At 51.5% G+C, this 20,153-nt stretch overlaps 1 protein-coding gene across 1 annotated transcript in view; it reads left to right on the top strand.

Annotated features, from left to right (window-relative positions):
- Positions 1–19,321, top strand: part of Zcchc24 (zinc finger CCHC-type containing 24) — a 53,254-nt gene extending 33,933 nt beyond the window's left edge. The window contains exons 3-4 of the mRNA XM_032918960.1: positions 11,227–11,391; positions 15,541–19,321. Coding sequence (XP_032774851.1) covers positions 11,227–11,391; positions 15,541–15,654 — 279 coding nt within the window. The 3' untranslated portion in view covers positions 15,655–19,321. The remainder of the gene's footprint in view (positions 1–11,226; positions 11,392–15,540) is intronic.
- Positions 19,322–20,153: the final 832 nt, after the last annotated feature.

Genomic DNA, 20,153 nt, shown 5'->3' with positions numbered 1-20,153 from the left:
AGCACGCATTTTGCTCTGGAGGACAGTGGGAAGGGTGAGTTCTGCAGCCATGGTCCTGCCCTCACATACAGAAGCAGGATGCAGAATGTCGGTTGACCTTGCTTACCGCTGGGGCCTTCTGGGCAAGAGCCTGGCAAGAGGCTCTTCACCTGCAGGGCACTCTCTCTGAAGAGGTGGGACACTCTGAGGTGTTCTACCCACATGGTGGCGGCACCTCACACCAGCTGATGCCCAGGAATCATCAGAAGAGTTGCAGACGCTGGAACTCGAAACAGGGGCCTCTTAACTCATGTCCTTGTCCTGCCCTTTTGGATCACCACAACTGGACCTCATACCCCAGTGACAGAATCAGACAATAGTCAGAGGTCCAGGGTTCAAGGCCAGCCTGTCCTTTCCTTAGTGACCTTAGACAGATGAATTAACCTCTCTGGGCCTTCCTTTCCACACCTGGAAGTGGTTACTGTGAAGTCACAACTGGAGCATGTAGCCGGCCTCAGCCGGACTGGGTACAATCAGTGCCTGTGGTTCTCAGGTCTGCTGTGGGCTCAGAACTCGGGTGTTCATAGGTATGAGGCTGAAAGCTTGCTCTTGTCAGCTATGCCAGTGAGGGGGCTGACATGAGTCTAGGACTAAGGGTGGAAGGGCAAGCCAGGCAGCCGACAGCTGAGGAAGCCCCGGCCTCAGGCTCCTGCCAGAGCTGCCCCAAACAGCTGACTTCAGCGTCCCCCATCCAGGGTGCAGCGGATCTCTTTTTTGGCACTTGGCCACCCCACACCCTTCCCCCATTGCTATTTTGAGCTGAGCTCACTGTCCCCTCCTCCTATAGCTGTGGCACTCACATCCAGAGTCTCTGTATCCTGTAGCCTTCCCACCTCCTGCACAGTCACCTGCCTGTCCCTAGAGCTGGGCAGGGCCTCCTTCCAGCCAGGTGGGCAGGCTCTTCCAGGGAAGACCTCATAGGGTGCACCGTAGACTGCACATCAAGGAGAGTCATCTTAGGGGTGGGAGGTACCCTGCCCAGGGCAGACCTAGCCTCTCTCCAGGTCTCCTGCCTAAGAAACCTGTACTCTTTATGCCTCTATTCGAAATTTCATGTCCAGGGCCTCTCTAGCCACTCCTAGGAGAAGCAGGAGGGCCCTGCATGGACACACACACACACACACACACACACACACACACTCACACACTATGGTGAGCCAGGAAAGTTTGCAAAATGTCTTTAAACACCGAGATGAACTCTTGAGTTTGGCATCTGGATACGAGTTTAGGGAAGGACATGACCCAGACCACACAGTCCCTTGAAGTCCCGCCCTCTCTAGAAGAAGGCTCTCAGCTAGCCACTAACATGGAACAACAGAGTCAGAATACTTGGAGACCAATTAAACCCAGGGAGACTGGGAGGAACGGCCTTTGAGCTTTACCTTTGAAGGATCCTGGAAAAGCATCAGCGCTCCAGGATGCCAAAGGAACGGAGTAGGGCTGTGTGTGCTGTTATTGGCAAGAAGTTGAGTTTTGTTTTTAAATTTTGAGTCTGAGTTTTACAGAAAGAGTTAATATAGGCTAAGGTTAGGACATCCAGATAGAAAGAGGCCTCCTTGTCACGTGTGCATGTGTCTTCTCTGTCCTTGCAGTCCCGGGCACCTCAAGTCTGGAGTGGCCACTGAAGTTCTTGTTGGGGGACTGTTTAGTTGAACTGGATGTCTGCTGCAGGAGAGAAGGGAATCATTAGAAGAAAGGACCTGCTGGATGGGTACACAAGGGCACATGGTGTACACAGGGTCCTGGGCTCTCACTGAAGTGACCAACTGTCACCAGCAAGGAACAGGGTGGCTGCAGATCTTCCCTCCTCCCCTCCCTCCGCAGGCACTACTCAGCCCAAGTCTGAAGTCACAGCAGGGAGGAAGGTTGAATCTTTTGCAATGCCTGTCCGTCATTCCACCTCTCCACAAAGGCCCCTCTTCCCCTCCCTGTCCTCGGCCCCAATCCCATCCCTGCGGCCAGTGGAGGGAAGCCAGAGGCAGGAAACAGATAGCCAGAGAGTGGCTGTGCACATGGTTAGAAGTCCTGACTTTCCAAAGAGTTTTGCCCGAGATTACTTCTAACAGCCTGGTGTGGGATTTGGAGAGTGAGGTCTGCTTCTATGGTTCATGACACAGCCTAAAGGCATGTGGTGTGCCGGGGTGGGGGTGGGCTTCTCTGAACCTCTGGGTCCTGGGGAGCCTTGTGGTCTCCCTTGTGGGGTTCCTATGTGTGTCCTCCTCCCTCTTGGTTGATGTCGCCCGTTGTTGCACCCTTCCTTGTCACCCTGCAGAGAGAGACCTGGCCTTTTCTCCCTGGCTTCTCCTGGGTCTCCCCCTCCTCTCTGTTTTCTCCTCTCTCTCACCCCACAACCCCCTCCCCAGGGTTTTCCTGAGGCCTTTTCCTGTCACTGTGAAAGCTTCCATTGTTCCCCAGACTCTTACAGACCCTAGTGTTGTGGGTTAGGGATGGCATTTTTGTGGAGTAGGAGGGGGTGCCCAGGGGCTGGGCCTTCTGGGCCCATGTGGGGCTGTGGCAGGAACCCAGAAAAGGGAGGGGTCTGGCAAGGGGACATGGACAGACGTTGAACTCAGACAAGGAGGCCCTTGAGGCTCAGAGGAAGCCAGGCTGGCTTCTCTGAGTGGCCTCTGTCCCAGCATCCTGCAGGCTGCATGTCCCCAGCCCACCTGTCCCTCCACAGCCTGCTTCCTCTAGGGTTCCTGGAAGCCTGCAGTTGCCAGGAGTGGGCTGCCACAGCTTGGGGCCTCCTGACTGCCCGGCTGTGCTGTGCAGACATATGCGTTAGGGATGACAGTTGGAGGGTTCCTGAGGCACAGAGAAGGGAAAGTGCAGGTTTGAGCTCTGGATGGAGACCTGACCTCAAACATGACCCTGTGAAGATGAATGCCTCATTACTCTGTCCCAAGCCTCAGTTTCTTTCTCTGACACCAAGATCAAAGGCTGATTTTGAGGAAGCGGTTGCACCAGTTAGAAATCGTCACCTGGGAAGCCAGGGTGACCTCTGCCTACAGCCAGTTCTACTATCCCACAGACATGAATTGATCCTTGGGCTTGACCTTAGAGGCTGTGGCCAGCTGTGGGCCATGAGCCCAGAAAGGGTCTTCTTTAGAAGGCCCCAGACTGTGCTCTGTGGAAGCAGCCCAGTCCCCATCTTGTTTATTTCCACGTTCCTGGAATTTTCCACAGTCTAGTCAGAGTGAGTGTATGATACATGTTGGTTGAGTGAATGAATGTTGATATGTCAGCCTAGGGTCACAGGTCAGAGGGTTGTGTTACTCAGAGTGTGATTGTTCTCTTGTTTTCTTAGCCATTTCGGGGAAAGGCCAGGTACTGGGTGGGAAGTGTCACACTGGAGTCAGCGAGTGGCGTTCAAGTCTTGGTTTTGCAGGAGTGGGGCCTTGTGCAGGTGCCTAGGCTGTCTGTGGTTCATAGGGATGTTCGTTGAAGGTTAGGGTCTCTTCCAGAGCCCCGTCTCTCTCACTGGGCAGACAAAGAAATGGGCTTCAAGAAGGGCCTAGAAGAGCCAGGGCCTAACATCTGTTTCCCAAAGCTTGTTTACTTGGAACTAAAGGACTCAGGAGAGGCACAGGGAAAACAAGAGGAAGGACTCGCAGTTAGAAGTTCTGACCTCCAGGGAGAGCCATGGAGCCTTACAGAGCCCCAGCTGGGTGAGGTTGTGGTCAGCCCCCAAGACTCTTGAGCTTAACCATAGGAAGCCCATGTCAGATCCCAAGACCCAGGGGCTGGTACCCCTAAGGCCAAGGCCACTGTAGTAGCCAGGCTGCAAGAGAGCACACAGACAGGGTAGGATGGGGCTGGCTGGAAGCCCATCTCTTCTTAATTTCCTCTCCCTGCCCCTCTGGCTTGGGCCAGAGCTTCTCATCTGTGTGCATAGGGCCATGAGGAGGATGCCCAAGGGGCTGCCAGGCATACACAGAGTGAAATGATAGACATCCAGGGCGGTGAGTGACCCCGCCCAGAGGTTACCTACGCCCTCCTGGAAACAGGGAAACTGAGGCCCAGAGAGACCTGTGACAGTGGTAGCCACTTCCCACTTCTCACCTCCCTGACGCACGCAATGGGTTCTTTGTGCTGTTCTGGCCAGGGTCTGTCCTCCTAGGTAGCTGGAGGAGGTGAAGCCCACAGCTAGAGAACCCTGTATCCAGCCTGAACTCAGAATAGGCACCCTACTCTCCTGCAAACAGCATCCTTGTCATGCCGCACCTGAAGCACCAATGACCGACATCTCTGCGAAGAAGAGGCCACGAGGGGACCAAGCTTACTCGAGAACGACTCACTCGGTCTCTAGGGACTCCAGATAGGGGTCTCGGACAAGGATAAAGTAGCTCTGTGGATCATGGTCCGACAGAACCAGCAACCAGAGTGGCCCACCGCCCTCTCCACTGTCAACACCTGCAGGGATAACAGTAGGAACTAAAGGAAGAAGTCACCTTTGATTCCAAAGGGTTCCCACAGCCTGGGGAAAGCTCCCGAAGCCCCCTGGTGGTCAGGGTGGGTAGTCGCCATTGCTTTTCTCTAAGTAGAGCTTGCTCGGTGAGTGAGTGCGGGTAGGAGGTGGGGGCGGAGCATGCATTCATTAGGCCAGAGCCTGAGCAGAAAGAAATCCATCCACAAACCCATCCCCTACAGGCAAATTCTGAAACCTTCTAGCCTTGGAGTGTTTTCTCGTGTGTTTTTCCTTTTCACAGCATGCTCTCTCTTATCCTCTCTTCTGTCAAGCACATTCCCAAACATCGATACCTTTTAAAACCTTTGGTTTACGTATGTGCCGTAGCATGTGCGTGGAGGTCAGAGGTCAGCTTGCCGCAATCTGTTCTCTTCTTCTACCATGTGGTCTCCAGGGATCAAATTCTAGTCCTCAGTCTTGGGGGGCAAGTGCCTCTACCCACTGAGCTATCTCCTGAGATGGTCACAGTAACTGTCTCAACACCTCGCCGTCACACATCCCCTGGGAACATCTGGGACCTGCTGGGGATTGTCCCATTTGCCCTAAATCACACTGCAGTAAGATCATTGCAAATGCTTTGGGTCCATATCTCTGATCGTTTCCTTAAGGCCACTGTAAGGCCATTTTTTAAGGTGACTGTTAGAATGCAGGAGGAGATACCTGTCCAGCCTCTGCTCCCAGCAGCACCTGATAGTGGCTTTCTCTTCACGTCTGCCTCAGGGGCAGGCCTTCAGTAGCTCCCAGTGTCCAGAGGGTTGTGAAGCTCGTACTCCCAGAGTTACCAGGCTCAACTTCCTCCAGGGCAAAGGTCCCCTTGGCAAGCTTCCTGGTGGTTGTTTACCCAGGCTCTGCTTACGTTGCCTTAGGGACAGGGGACTCACTACCTCCCAGGCCTTCTTATGAAGGGACGGAAGGCCAATAGAACCTCGTTCTGGAGGATGGATATTCCTAGGTAGAAGCTCCTTCCCCTCCTTTCTCCCCCGTCCCCTCCCCATCCCACACCAATGTGGCCTCCCGCTTCTCAGGCTACTATTCCAGCCACAGTCTTGAGGTCTGAAGCCCTTCCTTCCCCAGCTCCTTCCTGGATCCCTCATGTGCCATCTGTCAACTCTCCTGGCTACTGTGGTACCGAGGACCCGTTTGTGATACCGGGGGTAGCTTCTGGGACTCACTGAGCCATGCCTGAGCTCTTGGCAGATGTCATTCCCTGTTGGGTAGGGTAAAGGGGGTTGGTAGCCTGGGTCAGGAAAGCCTGCTGGGGCCTGGCAGCCTGTTGGCTAAGTGGTAACCCCTGCAGAGCTGTCTGTTGACCGTTGTGAGAAGAGTCCAGGCCTCTGCAGTGAGGAGGCAAGGGGAGGCAGTCTGTTGAACCACCTTCTCTCTGGGCTGTGGGCCCTGCCCTCACTGGTCAGCATAAACAATGTCAGGACAGAGCCTTCCAGGAAGTGACTCCTTGAAGCTTGCCCGCCTGCTGGCCTGTGGCCCTTCTCTTTGCTGCTGTTGAAACTTGCCCTGTCCGCCACCTCTGCCCCTGCAGGAGGGCGCAGGAGTACCTGCCGCCCACCTACCTACCAGCTGGGTTGTCGAGGACGCCCAAGGAATTTTCTCACGATCTCTCTGCTGAGCCACAGCAGGCAGCAGAGCCTCCTGAGCCTGGCTTTCGGCCTCTCATGTGTGGATGTTCTTGGGCATCCTGCCCTTCCCCACTCCCTCACCCCGAATCTTCAGTTTCACCAGCTGTCCTACTGCAGTGAGAGGCCGGACAGGCTGTGAACCCTAAGAACAAAGCCCAGGACACAGGTAGCGTCCCACAGATGCTTGGTCTCTTCCCTCTGCTGGTACACATCTGAGCTTCCGCAGCCTTTCTTTTGACTTCCCGAGGGTCCTTCTGGAATAATATTCCAGAAGATGAAGACACCTCACTCCCCTTTCTTCGTTGGCTCACACCTTGGGAGAGAGGACTACACCAGCTCCCAGGCTGTCATCTCAATTCCAAAATATCCTTTGGATTTTGCCCAGGCCTCAGCCCCTCCCTCTGCATGCCCCAACACCAATAGTCACTGAGCAGGAGTGTGCTGCATGTGCCTGGACTGAGCTAAGCACCTGCAAGGATACGGGTCTGCAGCTCGGGCCCTTGATCAGCATCTGGTGTCCAGATGTGGAAACAGACAGAGGTACCGAGGGACTTGTTGTGGGTCACTGGGCAGCAGCAGGTCGAACCAGCTTGTGATTAGGTATCTGATGCTGGAGTCCAGGATCTGAGCTTGTCCTATGGGACAGAGGCATTAGGGAGCTGCCAGCATCTGGCCTGTCAGTGTGGCATTGGTGTGATGGTACATCTGGGCCTATCGGAGGCCAGGCATCCCAACCCTGGATATCTGGCATATTAAAACCTTGAGGTGTGGCTCTGATCCTCTTTCAATCTTATCCAACTGCCTATTTCTCTCTTTAGTTACAACCTACACCTCACTACTTTTGTGGGCTCCCATCACCTCTAATTCTGAATCAGACACCCTGAGACTGAAATTCAGTTTATTTTGAATCCTAACTAGGATGCAATGTTTTGCTCAAATGTGCTAGGATGAACTGATCCCCAATTTGGTCCCTTGGCCTAGATGTGGTAGGCAAGCCCCAGGTCTTGAGGGCTCTCTGAGCAAGAATAGCTCTACAGAACCAGATTCCAGAGGCAGCCTGCTGGGAACAGGCCCTATCCCTCCACCAGCTAAGGAAAAACCCCTGTGGCAAGATACCTACCCTATTTGTAGTGTGTGTGTGTGTGTGTGTGTGTGTGTGTGTGTGTGTGTGTGTGTGTGTGTGTGTGTGTGTGTGTGTGTGTGTGTGTGTGTGTGCACATGTATTCAGAGCTGCATGCATGTGTGTGTGGTGTCCATGTGAATATGGAAGTCAAAGGACAACCCAAGTGCTATCTGTCTTCCTTTTGAGACAGGGTTTTAATTCGGCTGGAACTTCAGCAAGTACACCAAAGTACCAGAGCTTCCAGGGCTCTGCCTAACTCCACCAGCCATTTCACCATCCCTGGGATGGCAAGCATGTACTACCGCTCCAGACTAGCTTAAGTGGGTTCCTGGTCAGTCTCAGGTCTTCATGTTTACAGGGCAAACATTTTATCAATGAAGCCACTTCCCCAGCCACATCAGCCCCTCAACAGCGTAGGCAGACACCGCCGGAAACTCAGGGGAGCACATGCCACGGTGCCTTGTTTTGGGGATGACAGAAGCAAGCGGGCTATGAACACAGGCGGCTCAGAGCCAGGGCACTGGGTGCTGGATGGCAGTGGGGAAATTGGCCTCAGAAGGACTCAGAAAACCTGCAAACCGGATGCCTAAAGAGCTCATCCTCAGAGGAGCCCCTTTGACCATGTCACGACTGTGTGGGCTGTGTCTCTCACTACGTGGCTCTCTCTCGGGTTCCCAGGGCTCATAGTGAACCTGAAGTCACACTGACTATCGAGTCCAGGGACATCAAGCAGGTGACTCAAAAATCACCACTGCGTTCTGCCTTCTTTCCAAGTTTTGATTTTCACACCAATCCTCCTTTTATTATTTTGCCTGAACACTAGTCTTTAATGGTGTGAATGACTTCTGGGAAAAAAACAAAACAAGGCACTGACCACTCATAAGTAATAGAAATTATTATATTACACACTGGCACTGCTTCAGGTTAGTAAATAATAGTAGTGCCTGTCACCCTATTTTACCGTATGTGCCACCTGCTGCTCTCAGGGCTTATCTCTAGCATCTCCCTTAATGCTCAGAATACTCTTTTCAAGTATTGTTGATACTGTGGATATGTGTGTGTGTGTGTGTGTGTGTGTGTGTGTGTGTGTGTGTGCACCTGTGCGCGTGCCACAGCATGCCTATGGTGGTCAAAGGACAACTTGTGGAAGTTGGTTCTCTCCACCACGTGGGTTCCAAGAATTGAACTCAGATCATCAGAGTTGGCAGCAAAGGGCTTTGCCCACTGAGTTCTCTCACTGGCCCAAAACACTTTCAGACGCAGTCACCTCTTCTCACTTTGTCCAAGGTCACAGAAGCAGGATTTGGATCAGAGTCTGGGGTTTTTTTTTTTTTTTTTTGGTTGGTTTTTCCCCAACCCCAGAGGGTTTTTGGGTTTTATTTTGGGTTTTGTTGTTGGTTTGTTTTTTTTTTTTTTAAGATTTATTTATTTTATGTATGTGAGTACATTGTAGCTGTCTTCAGACACACCAGAAGAGGGCATCAGATCCCATTGCAGATGGTTGTGGTTGCTGGGAATTGAACTCAGGATCTTTGGAAGAGCAGTCAATGGTCAATGCTCTTAACTGCTGAGTTATCTCTCCAGCCCCGTTTTGTTTTGTTTTGTTTTGTTTTGTTTTGTTTTTAAGACAGGGTTCTCTGAATAGCCCTGGCTCTTCTGAAATTTGCTTTGTAGACCAGGCTGGCCTCTAACACAGAGATCTGGCTGCCTCTACCTCTGTCTGGAGTGCTAGAATTAAAGGTCTGTTTTTGACCTCTATGCTCTGTTGCTATGTCACTCAGGGAGTTACCATGGCAATGATCATCCCACAGCCCAAGCTTCCTGAACCTGGTAGAGGTTGTCAAAATTCAGGTTCTGGGCTGGGGGATGGCTCGATGGGTAAAGTGCTTGCTGCACAAGCATAAGGACCTGAGTTTAATCTCTGGCACCCACAGAAAAAGCTGGCTGGGGTGGCACTGTGTATAATCCCAGCACAGGGGAGATGAGACAGGAGGGGTCTTGGAGCTGAATAGCCAACCAAGCTAAAATTGGTGAGCTCCAGGCTCAATGAGAAACTGTCTTTACATGGAAAGCAATTGAGAAAGACACTTGTGTTTGATCTCTAGCCTATACATGCATGGGTACAGGTATGCATATACAACACACACACACACACACACACACACACACACACACACACACACACACACACACACACACACACACGTTCTGATTTGCTAAACCTAGTATGAGGCTCAAAGTTCTTCCCCTCTAACGTTGCTGGACAATCCTGTCACTGCCAGGCTGGCTACCACACTTGATGACACGCAGAGAGCCTTGTCCAGGCCTCTCAAACTCAAAGCCCACGAGAGCCAAGCAGGGGAGGTGTGCGGAGGGAGCTGTGGCACAAAGAGGTGACTTGGAGAGAATGAACACTAATGGTCAGCCACGCCTCAGCCTCAGCTAGTGAAAATCCACGGCTGGTGACAGTCCACAGTTATGGGTTGTCTCCCGGTTTTAAATCCTGTGGTAAGAAATCCAGCTTTTACAAACCATCCTCCGTGCGCGTGTGTAGGCTCACAGCGCTTTATTTATGACAACCCTGACTGAGAAGCAGCCCAGCATGCCCTGCGTCATGTCATTGGCATGCAATGGGTATTTCTTGGCAGTAGGAGAGGGTGAAGTACGGACGTATGTGCATTGGATCATTGGATCATGTTTCAGTAGAAGCATCAAGCTGTGTAGCTCCTTTCCTATATAAAATGCAGTTGCAAATCAACAAGAAATAAAGGTAGGAGAACACTAGCTCCTTTCATATATAAAATGCAGTTGCAAGTCAACAAGAAAAAAAATAGGAGAGCACTAGCTCCTTTCATATATAAAATGCAGTTGCAAGTCAACAAGAAAAAGGTTAGGGTTGAAAAGATGGCTCAGTGGTAAGCACTTTTGTAGCTGTTTCAGAGGACCAGAGTACAGTTCCTACTACCCATACTGACTGGCTCTTCAGCTCCAGGGGATCTGCTGCCCTCTTCTGACTGTGACAGGCACCTGCATGTATAGGCACAGACACACGTGCACAGAAAATATTTTTAAACCTTCACAGAAACACTCGGAGGAATATGAGCAAACCATTCTTATTCTTTTTTTTTCTAAGATTTTTTTTAAAGCATGTGAGTACACTGTCACTCTCTTTAGACACACCAGACGAGAGCATCAGATCCCATTGCAGATGGTTGTGAGCCACCAGCTGGGAATTGAACTCAGGACCTCTGGAAGAGCAGTCAGTCCTCTTAATCAGTGAGCCATCTCTCCAGCCCAAGCAAACCATTCCTCAATGCATGCAAAGACGCCTCTTGCTGGTTATAAAAGATGTCTGTCAAACCTCCTCTGAGAAGATTTCATACCTTTTAGATTAGTGTTGCTATGGTCTCCCCTCATGGAGAAAGGTGCATTTCAAGACGCCTGCTCTGGAGCTGGAACTAGGGGATGCAATTTCAAAACTAGTGTGGATCTCCCTTTCTTCAATTTCCCAGCAGAGGCTTTGTTCTCAACACAAGTTTTTAGCAACCTCAGATCCCCCCCTTCTTTTACTATATTGGCAGATTTCCCTTTCCAGGTAACGGAAGCACTTTTACAATGTCTCCTTGGCATATAGGTTGTCTGCTACCCTACTCCTGTGCCCAGGTCAATCCCTTCACAAAACGAGAGCCAGGCACTGGTTTCTGTCACATCCCTGGTGGGACAAAGCACCTGTGCCCCATAGCGATAGTGAAGGATTCATCAGAAGCCTTGCACCCTGCTGTCTCTATGCTGGGGTAACTAGTAACTTCTGCTGCAGGATTCCCGTGCGTGCTCTGGAGAAGGCGACCTTCTTGCCTTCTAGATTTCTGACAAAAGGGCTAGCACACAGGGTCCGGATGCAGGCTGGGGGAAAACTGAAGGCTGAGCCCTCATTCTCCTGTATTTACTTCCGGTCTCTCCAGGCACGCCCCAAAGGTGAGGGTCTGACACCGTACCAAGGCAAGAAGCGCTGCTTTGGCGAGTACAAGTGCCCAAAATGCAAGAGAAAATGGATGAGCGGAAACTCCTGGGCCAACATGGGGCAGGAGTGCATCAAGTGCCACATCAACGTGTACCCACACAAGCAGGTGGGTAGGCGGGGCCAGGGTGAGGGCGGAACTAGATGCGGGATTGAGCAGCCTACAGTGAGTGGGTGGGAGTGGGAGGAGGCGCAGGGCGTTCTTTCAGGCCCCCTGGAAGGTGATCCTTTCCCTGTACTCAGGCTTAACTGACTCCATACTATGGAGCTTGAAGTGGAGGTGTGTGGGTGGGGTAGGCATAAAGGGTAGGCCATGGTGGATGACTGGGATAGGGAATTAGGACAGCCCGGTTTCTACAAGTCTTCCAGTGTGTGGGTTCCGAGGATCTGGGCTGCAAGTCTGGGGAACTCAGACTGTCTTATGACCTAGGCAGAAAGGCAGAACCAGTTGACACATTCAGAGCCAGAGGCACTGGACACTCGGCAGTTTTCCTGTGTGGGCCAGTGTCTGGTAGGACAGGCTACTTATGGGGTCCCTTCCATCTTGCCAAGATATCCCTCAGTCCTTGATGGCTTTCCCTGCCTTCCTCCTCCCCATAGCTTAAGTGTAGCCTGCTGACCTGCTAGCCTGCTTCCACACAGAAGAGCCCAATCAAGAAGAAGCTTCTAAGAGTTCGAGGCTCTATGCTTCCCACTCACCCTCATCCAGCCAGTATTTGGCTTGAGATTTGGGAGTACTACTCCTTGTTCTCCTTGTGAGGCAGTAAAGCCCGTCCTCAGGCCGCATGGAAAAAGGCTCTTGCCCCTCCCCCAGGGCTGACTTGGGCCACCTCACTCCTCTGAGAAGCCCTGCCCCCACTACATCTGTTTCCTGTCAGGCTCCAACTGTGTCTCCCCCAGACAACCCAGCCCCCACCCCCACCCCAGAAGAGAAGAAAACACTAATGGGCTTTGCATCCCTGCTGGGGGGTGTTGGGGGGGAAGCTCACAGATCAGTCCCAGCTGCTGGGTGTTTCATTCCACAGAGGGGAGTCATCCTGACAGCTCCCCCAAGCTCCCCACTGGCAACTTGAGGCTCAGGCTAAGCAAGTCTTAGCAGCTGGCCAGAGTCCATATTGGCCAAGGCCTAGGAGAAAAGCAGTTTAAGGGAGCCTAAGGCTAGGGCTGGTGAGTGTAGGCCAAAAGTGCCTCCCAAGGATTCAGCTGACCGTCCCGCCCTTTCAAAGCATTACTGATAATATTCAATATTAATACTAACTGATGCATGGTACCCTTCTAACCACTCTGCACAACAAACCCATGAAACAGGATTTCTATTAGGTACACTTTATGGAGGAGAAAATTATGCAAAGAAAGGCTAAATGACTTGCTGATTGTCCACACAAACATTACGAAGTCTTTGTGAAGCTCTGTGGTTATAGAGTCCTTTAAGACATTCATTTTCTCTTTGATACACACACACACACACACACACACACACACACACACACACACACACACACACAGCATACACACACACCTGCATGCATGCACAACATATGAAGACACATATGTACACACAGGCACACAGAACTAAGCCTAGACAACACTTGTCACTAACCTGCTAGCTTAGGCTGCAGAAAGGCAAACTGAGGTAGCAGCCATCAGCCAATGAATGGCAGAAGTAGTGTTCAAAGCTGTCTGATGTGTGATACTATGACCTATGGACACACTGCAGAGACGTGAGCAGAGCCATTTCCCAGAATACTCTTCAAGCCTCTCAGCCCTCCTCATTGGCTCTGCCCTTACCCGTGGGAGCTCTGGCTCTGTCAGCCCTGGAATGAAAACCAGGACAGCAGTGCCTGGAAGGGTGGGCAGAGCCATGCAAGTGAGTTCTCAGGACAAGGGTGGGACATGAGATCTAGAGCTTGCCCCAGGCCCCGGGATGAGGACAGGCAGCCTCCCCAAGAGTGCGAGGCTTGAGGATCACCATTTCCTCTCTGGAGGCCTCTGGGCAGGAGTTTTAAATGGCTTATGGTTTCCTCATCTGTGGTAAATACCACTCCCGTGGAAGCTGTCCCCTTGAGGCAGCCAGAGTTCCATGGCAGTGCCTGGCCACACAAAAGGAGGAGCCAAGGCAGTGTAGGCTAGCCCACTCCTGTCCCTCTCTCCCCTACTAGAAAGCTGGTTCACGGAGGGCCTGGGAAGAGCTGTGGGGAGAGAGGAAATTGACTAGATAGCTTGGGTTTGGCCTGGGGGAGGTGACATATCAGGGCTCAGCTAGTCGCCCTCTGGGAGCTGAGCAGAGAGCACAGAAGGCCCTGGGTGCCAGATACATCTAGGACGAAGGCACAGGGACCCAGATTCCAGCTCCAGATAGAGTTCTTCATATAGAACGTACCATGAGCCAACCATGGGAGCATGCCCGTCTACACAGAGAGGAGATTAGTGGCTGGCTCTTCTTCATGGAGTCCAGGGAGTCACTCTCAGCAAACCTAGTAAAGACAGAGACTTGGCGGGAGGATGCTTTGGGACACCTGGAGCAGCAGGGGGTGGGTTAGCCACCTTCTACACTGAGTGACCCTGTATAACTGTTCCATCCCCGTTAACATTAAGACTAAACAACACCGGGACCTAGAAGGAGCATGCCTCTGTCTAGTCTTTGTCTTTACGAGGTTTGCTGGGAGTGACTCCCTGAAAAAGAGTCAGCCCGCCACTTTACAGCAGGGAAGGAGATGGTGTCTCATAGGGGTCAGGTCATTAGGTCAAGGCCACACAGAGGCTAAACAGCCTTCTGGGACCTCAATTGAGCTCTTTCTCCTCTCCCCTGCTGGGGTAGAATGGTGGGGGTGGTGAGGCCAGTCCCCTGGAAGGTCCTCAGTTGCAAACCCAGGCTCTCCTTCTTCCAGACCTTTCCTCTGTTGCTAAAGCTTGAAAGGACTGAGTTGTATGATACGCCCTTCTAGGGCAGCTAAAAGGTAGAGCTCTGGGCACTGGCAGCCTAAACAGTCACCTTCTAGAACCCTCCATCCATTTGCCTATCTGCTCTGACTGTCAGCCTGGGTCAAGCCTGGTCCAGCAGAACAGCAGCCTGCTGCTCTTAAGTAATTAACAGTCTACGCAGCCGGCTACAGCGTCAGTCTCACTGCCCCTTCCTGAGCCTCCTGGGTCCAAGCATCTTTGCCCCAACCCCATGTCAGCCTATAGTTTCTGTTCCCCTCTTCTTGGCAGATGGCTCCAAGATGACCCAGACCAGCTTCCTCTGTGCCTCCAAGTCTGTGTAGAGGACCCTTCTGCTGCCATGGTGTCATTTGGGGCTTAGAGGGAGAAAGAGTCTTTGTGTCCCCGACTGAAATACTGCCCACTACAGAGCCACTCCTCATGATCTTTGCAATATTTATAGGTCCTTGGCTGACTATTATGGGTAGGTCATGGAGGGAGAGGAGGCAGAGATCCCCAGAACCATCCAAAGTACAAAAAAGGTTGAGGGCCGGTGAGGTGCCTCGAGGGGCAAGGGCCTTGCCACCAACCTTGATGACCTGAGTTCAAACCCGAGGACCCAGGTGGCCGAAGAGAACTGACTCCTCCAAACTGTCGTCTGGCCTCCACACTCATGCTGAGGCAACACGTGCATACACAGGAACACACGCTTAGCAGGTGTGATTTTTTTTGAAGGGTACTTTTGTGTGTCTCCGGTTGCTCACGTTACAGCGTCCCTTGGGATTGCTCCACACTTTGCAAATGAGCAGTGTGATGGATGACACGCTTTAAAGACGAGCATCCTGTATAAGTGGCACGACGGGCCTAGTGAGTCACCTCCTTCCCCTGGGCCTCAGTTTCTTTGCCTGGGGTTGACTATAGAGCCCAGATTGGCTTTATATAAGTAAGAGCCCTGCCGTCCCATGGGCTGAAATGTAGCTATGTTCAGGATAACTGATCCCCAAAGCCACTGGATTGAAGGGGACAGATGTGCGTTGGGGTTTCCCTTGAAACCCCAGTTTCTTCATCTGGCAGAGGTTTTTGAGCCCCTGTCCTGGATTTATTCTGGGCTAGATTTAGGAGATCTCTGATCTTCATTGGGGGATGGGGGGGGCGCATTGCTCAGATCTCTCTGTGGATCAAGTAACATATCTGCCATTGGTTCTGGGTCTAAGAAGCCTCCAGGACACAAATGTTTGCAAACAAGCAAAAGGTGGGATGCTTAAGCACTGGCTAAGCTATCTCTATAACTGCAGGTTCTCTCCCCCTCCCCTCGGCCCCTTCCTCCCCTTCTTTGCAGAGACCCCTGGAGAAACCTGATGGCCTGGACGTGTCTGACCAGAGCAAGGAGCACCCTCAACACCTCTGCGAAAAGTGCAAGGTCCTGGGCTACTACTGTCGTCGTGTGCAGTGACCTTGGCCACCACTGTAGCACCCCTCAGCTGCCACCTCCCTGTGCTGCCCAAAGGGCTGAATGTCCCCATCCTCAAGGAGATGTCACAAGCCTGTGGCTTACGCAGAGGAGACTTGTGTCCTTGTCTCACGTGCTGACAGAGCAGCCGACATGCTCCCAACAGGGTGCAGAGACAGGAGGATCAGGGACTCTTCACCATAGGCCTGGGCTCCGTAGGAGGACAGAGGCCAGCAGAGGTCTTGATGTTCCTGCAAGCTCTCTTCCTGAGTGTCTCTGGGGCAAGCGACCTTGCATGTGACACGAGTACACTAAGTGAACTGTGAATCCCAAGGCCTGTGGGAAGTTCTCCCTCCAAGACCAGCCAGGCCCTCTCCCACCCAGCACCTTGCAGCTTGCCTCCTATGAAAAACCACTCTAGGAAGCCCCATGCCATTCCTGATCTGTAGCCACAGGGCAGTCACTTGTTCTAGCAGCTACTGAGGAGTGGCCTTCTGAGTGGCCTTCTGTCCCCGCCCACACTGAGTCCCAAATCTGAGCAGCCCTGACATCACTGCATTGCACCTGGTAGCTAAACCCAGCCTCCCTCCGCCAATGGGACAGGCAGGCAGAGGGTGAGCCCAGGGGGAGACTGAACAGTAACCAGTGTGCCAAGACATCCTAGGGACATCAGGCATCACCACTTCCCATGATGCCCCCAGACTGTCCTGTAGGTTTGGGTTCTGTCAGCTGCTCTCTCTTTACCCCTAGCCTTCACCCATGTCCGAGATGCCACCCCGCAAAAGCCTGTAAAAGGCACGAAGGATGCAGGCCTTGGCATTCTGGAGCCACTTTCTGCCATTTGGGGCAAGGACATCTCCAGCCTTAGTTTCCCCAATTAGTTAAGTGACAAAGTGCCACCAGAAAGCAGGAGGTCCCAGTGATCTCTGACGTTCTAGAAGAGAGCTGGCTGCCTCTGGAACACAGAGTGTCACCGGGGGGTGATCTGCCTCTAGAGATCCAGGTGCACTGCCCTCCAGCCTCTGTTCTGAAAGTCACTTAGGATGTCAGGCTGAGTGATGCCAGGTCCTCTCCCATAGTCCTCCTTGCCTGGTGTTCCCATCCCCCAAAAAGATGATTCCTCCTCTTCCTCCTCAGCCCCTCACACTGGGCAAGCCTAAAATGAGCCACAGAACCTCTCCTTTGGAAACTGGAGATAGTGATTTCCTACTTCCTAAGGAGGCAGAGAGAGATTTCCTGGCATGTCACATGGTCCCAGGGGGGCTGTCATCCTGGCCAGGGTCAGCAGTGCACCCCCTACCCTGTGTCAAGCTGCATTTCTCTTGTCTTTCTCTTCTTCACCAGCTGTCAGGACTGAGTTGCTTGACCTTGCCCTACACTATGCTTCTATGGAGAGAGAGAGAGAAAAAAAAATCAGACCACGAAATAGGCCTGAAATTCAGTGTTTACATATGGTGCCCAGCTGCCCTTTGTTTTCAAATGAAAATGTCTTGTACGACTGAGGAGTCATGTGAAGTGTTAAGCGAGGGTCCAGGGGTTAAGTGGAAGAGATGGCCGTGTGTCTGCAGCAGCTAGCTGCAGGGTAGATTGTGGGGGAATGTACCCTCTCAGCACTTAGCAAAGGTATACCCAGACTTACAGCAGTGTGGTGGCCTAGACTGCTCCCACCTGCTGCCCTCAAACGGTGGCATGCTGGGCTGCAGATGTGAGCACCCAGCACCAAGGGTTTCCCAGTCTTGCTGCTGCACTAGGGCTGCCTCGTGCCAAGCTTCCTGTCGCTTGGAAAGGACCTTTTCTGTCAGGCATCCCACCGGGGGCCCTAAAGAGAATGTCACAACAATGGACAGTGTACCTGTGTCCCAAACAGGGACAAGTCGGGAATAGGTAAACTGAGTCAAAAATGCAAAGAGCTAGTGACAGTCTTCAGACAGCCAGGGCCAGTAGAAGGTTCGCTATCAGCCTAAAGAGACATTTTGGTCACTAGACTGATGTCTGTGCACAGCCAGGCCCCGCTCACCCCAGGCAGCCTCTTCCTGGCCCTGCTTTGCAATGCTTTGGCTGAACTTGTGACCTTCCTGAGGCTAGCAAAAGATACCACTATTAAGACTGGGTGTTGGAAGACTTAATGCTCAGAGGGCCTAGGAGCCCAGGGGACAAGAAAGTGTGTGGTTGTAGTACATTCAAAAGGGACAATCGCTTGCAGTCAGTAGATCTAGTGATCTAGTTGAGAGAGAACGGCGTTTACCCCATATGAAGTATTCAATAGCTCTACTTGTGAATTTGTATTTATTTTGAGTTATACTTGACACGGAATTCTTTTTTTTTTTAAAAAAAAATGCTATGTGTGTATTTTGGGGAAAAAATTCATAGATGTTAAAATTTCTGCATGGTTACCAGGTTTTCTTTGGACGTGGAACTTGGTGGCCTCCCCTTCCAACCCCCAAATTTCTTCATAGTGATTTTTGTTTGTATATATTTGAGGGTCTTTTTTTAAAAAAGAAAAATGTGATGGCTTGATACTATTGAAATTGAAAACAACAAAAAGGCATGTTTTTAGCCTCCAGTGCTTTGGAAAGCGCAGTCCACATCAAACTGATTTTTAGATATATTTTGCAAGTCTGGTTGAGCTATAAGAAGATATTTATGGTGAGAACTTTTCCTTTTTTTCTTGTCATTTTTTTCTATGCTTTGGTCTGTAAAAAGTATGCAACTGAACTACATTAAGAAGGAAATATTATCTACATAGAATTATTATATGAAGCTGGTACATAATTCTAACGAGGAAAAAAAATCTTCGTAATCTTTTAAGCTGTTTTTTTTTTAATTTCGTTTTCCTTGGATGAAAATATCAGTATTAAGCAGCCAGTGTATTATTCAAGTGTTTAGACTTATTAATATGCTCTTGTCTTGTATTTATACATTTGTGTATTTTGGAAGTATTGCCTTTCTAAGGGACGTTATCAATGGACAACATGGCAAAAAGGGAATAGCCATCCTGTGTCTCTTCCGCCAAGGATGACAGGTGGCGTTGACTCTTCCCCTGCATCCTTGTGCTATTGCCTTGTTAATTTTTAGGGGAAGGGCAGGAAATGGACAAGGGAAGAGGACACATCGGACGAACAGATCCTTTGGTCTGTAAGCCCAGTGACCTTGTCAGCAAGACCCAAGGAGGTACAAGAACCCCGGAGGCAGGCTTCCTCCTTGTCCTAGTCCTGCCTGGAAGCCCCAAGCTCTTTGAACTCGGATCTGTCCACTAAGCCCTCACACCTGCCTTCTAGCGCTAATGGACTTGAATTTACCTTAAAGTCTAATCCAACCTCACTACATTGTAGCCAGTGCAACAGCTAATACTGAAATAAGGGGTCTTTGCAGCCATCTGCTGCGAAGTGGCAATAAGGCTTGTCCTTTGCTCTTATGGCCAACTTCCCTTCAACCCTGTGTGGTGATCCTGTCCATGTCTGTGTCTGTTTGTGTGTGTGCATTCAGCTAAAAAGACAAACAGAACCCGTGAGCCCCGCCTAGAGGGTGCATGGAGAAAGTTCCTGACTTCCCTGAAAGGGCCGGCCTCGGGGTGGCATTCCGTTGTGTGCCTTATTCCTGGAGACTATATAAAGCTTGCCTATGAAAATATAGCCTTTCAGTGCTGTATTAAAAGGACTTTGGAAAGATGGAGGCTCGCGAGTTTGTTTACAGGGAACACGGGAAACGCTGGACCTTTTCACAGAAGTGGGACAAAGCAGGGGTGGGAAGAACTTGGGTGGCATTTGGTTCCAAAGCTGGACATATTGTCTCTGTCCTGTTCCACCAATGACCGCCTCCTCCCAGCCTCACTATGGGACACTGCCCTCATGTGGACACTTCTTCCAGAGTGAGGGTTCTCGCCAAGTGGGGCCCCAACTGGGTGAGATTGTCAGCAGATTAAGTCACACGTTAGCGCAGATGGAACTCACTCCTGGGTAACCATATATAGGAGTAACAGCCTCCAACTGCAGCTCTGGGCTCCAGTGTGGCTGCACATGCTTGAATTTGAGCCAGGATTAGGGTCCGAGACCCTGCCATCACATGCAAACAAATGGAAGGCTCCAGAGGAGAGGGAATAGGAGGGTTCTTTTGAGCAACGGAAGGCCTGGATGGGGCTGTCACCGGTTGGCATCTGTAGGGGTAAAGCAACTTGTCCCTGAAGCCTCTCGGCCAAGGACCAGGACTTCCCTTCAGTCTTGCAGCTCACCAGTCACCTCTAGAGGCAGCAATGCTAATACATCGGTCTGAATGTGTCCTTGGACTCTTAAAGACGGCCTGGGTGCACTGTGCCCCTTGAGCATCACTTGGTTTGAGGAGTCCCCTTATGGTCCTGGTGGCAAAGGTGTGTGTGGGGGCGATGATGGACTGACTATTGGTACTGTCAGTGAGGGGCTGGTGAGAGGGCCTCCAGCCCCATTGTAGGGGTATCTAGTCCCTGGCCAGAGTCAACTCACCATCTAAGACCACTGCTGCCTAGTGGG

This window comes from Rattus rattus, chromosome 13 (assembly GCF_011064425.1).
Source record: "Rattus rattus isolate New Zealand chromosome 13, Rrattus_CSIRO_v1, whole genome shotgun sequence".
Taxonomy (NCBI): domain Eukaryota; kingdom Metazoa; phylum Chordata; class Mammalia; order Rodentia; family Muridae; genus Rattus; species Rattus rattus.
This window is presented reverse-complemented; position numbering and strand designations above follow the sequence as displayed.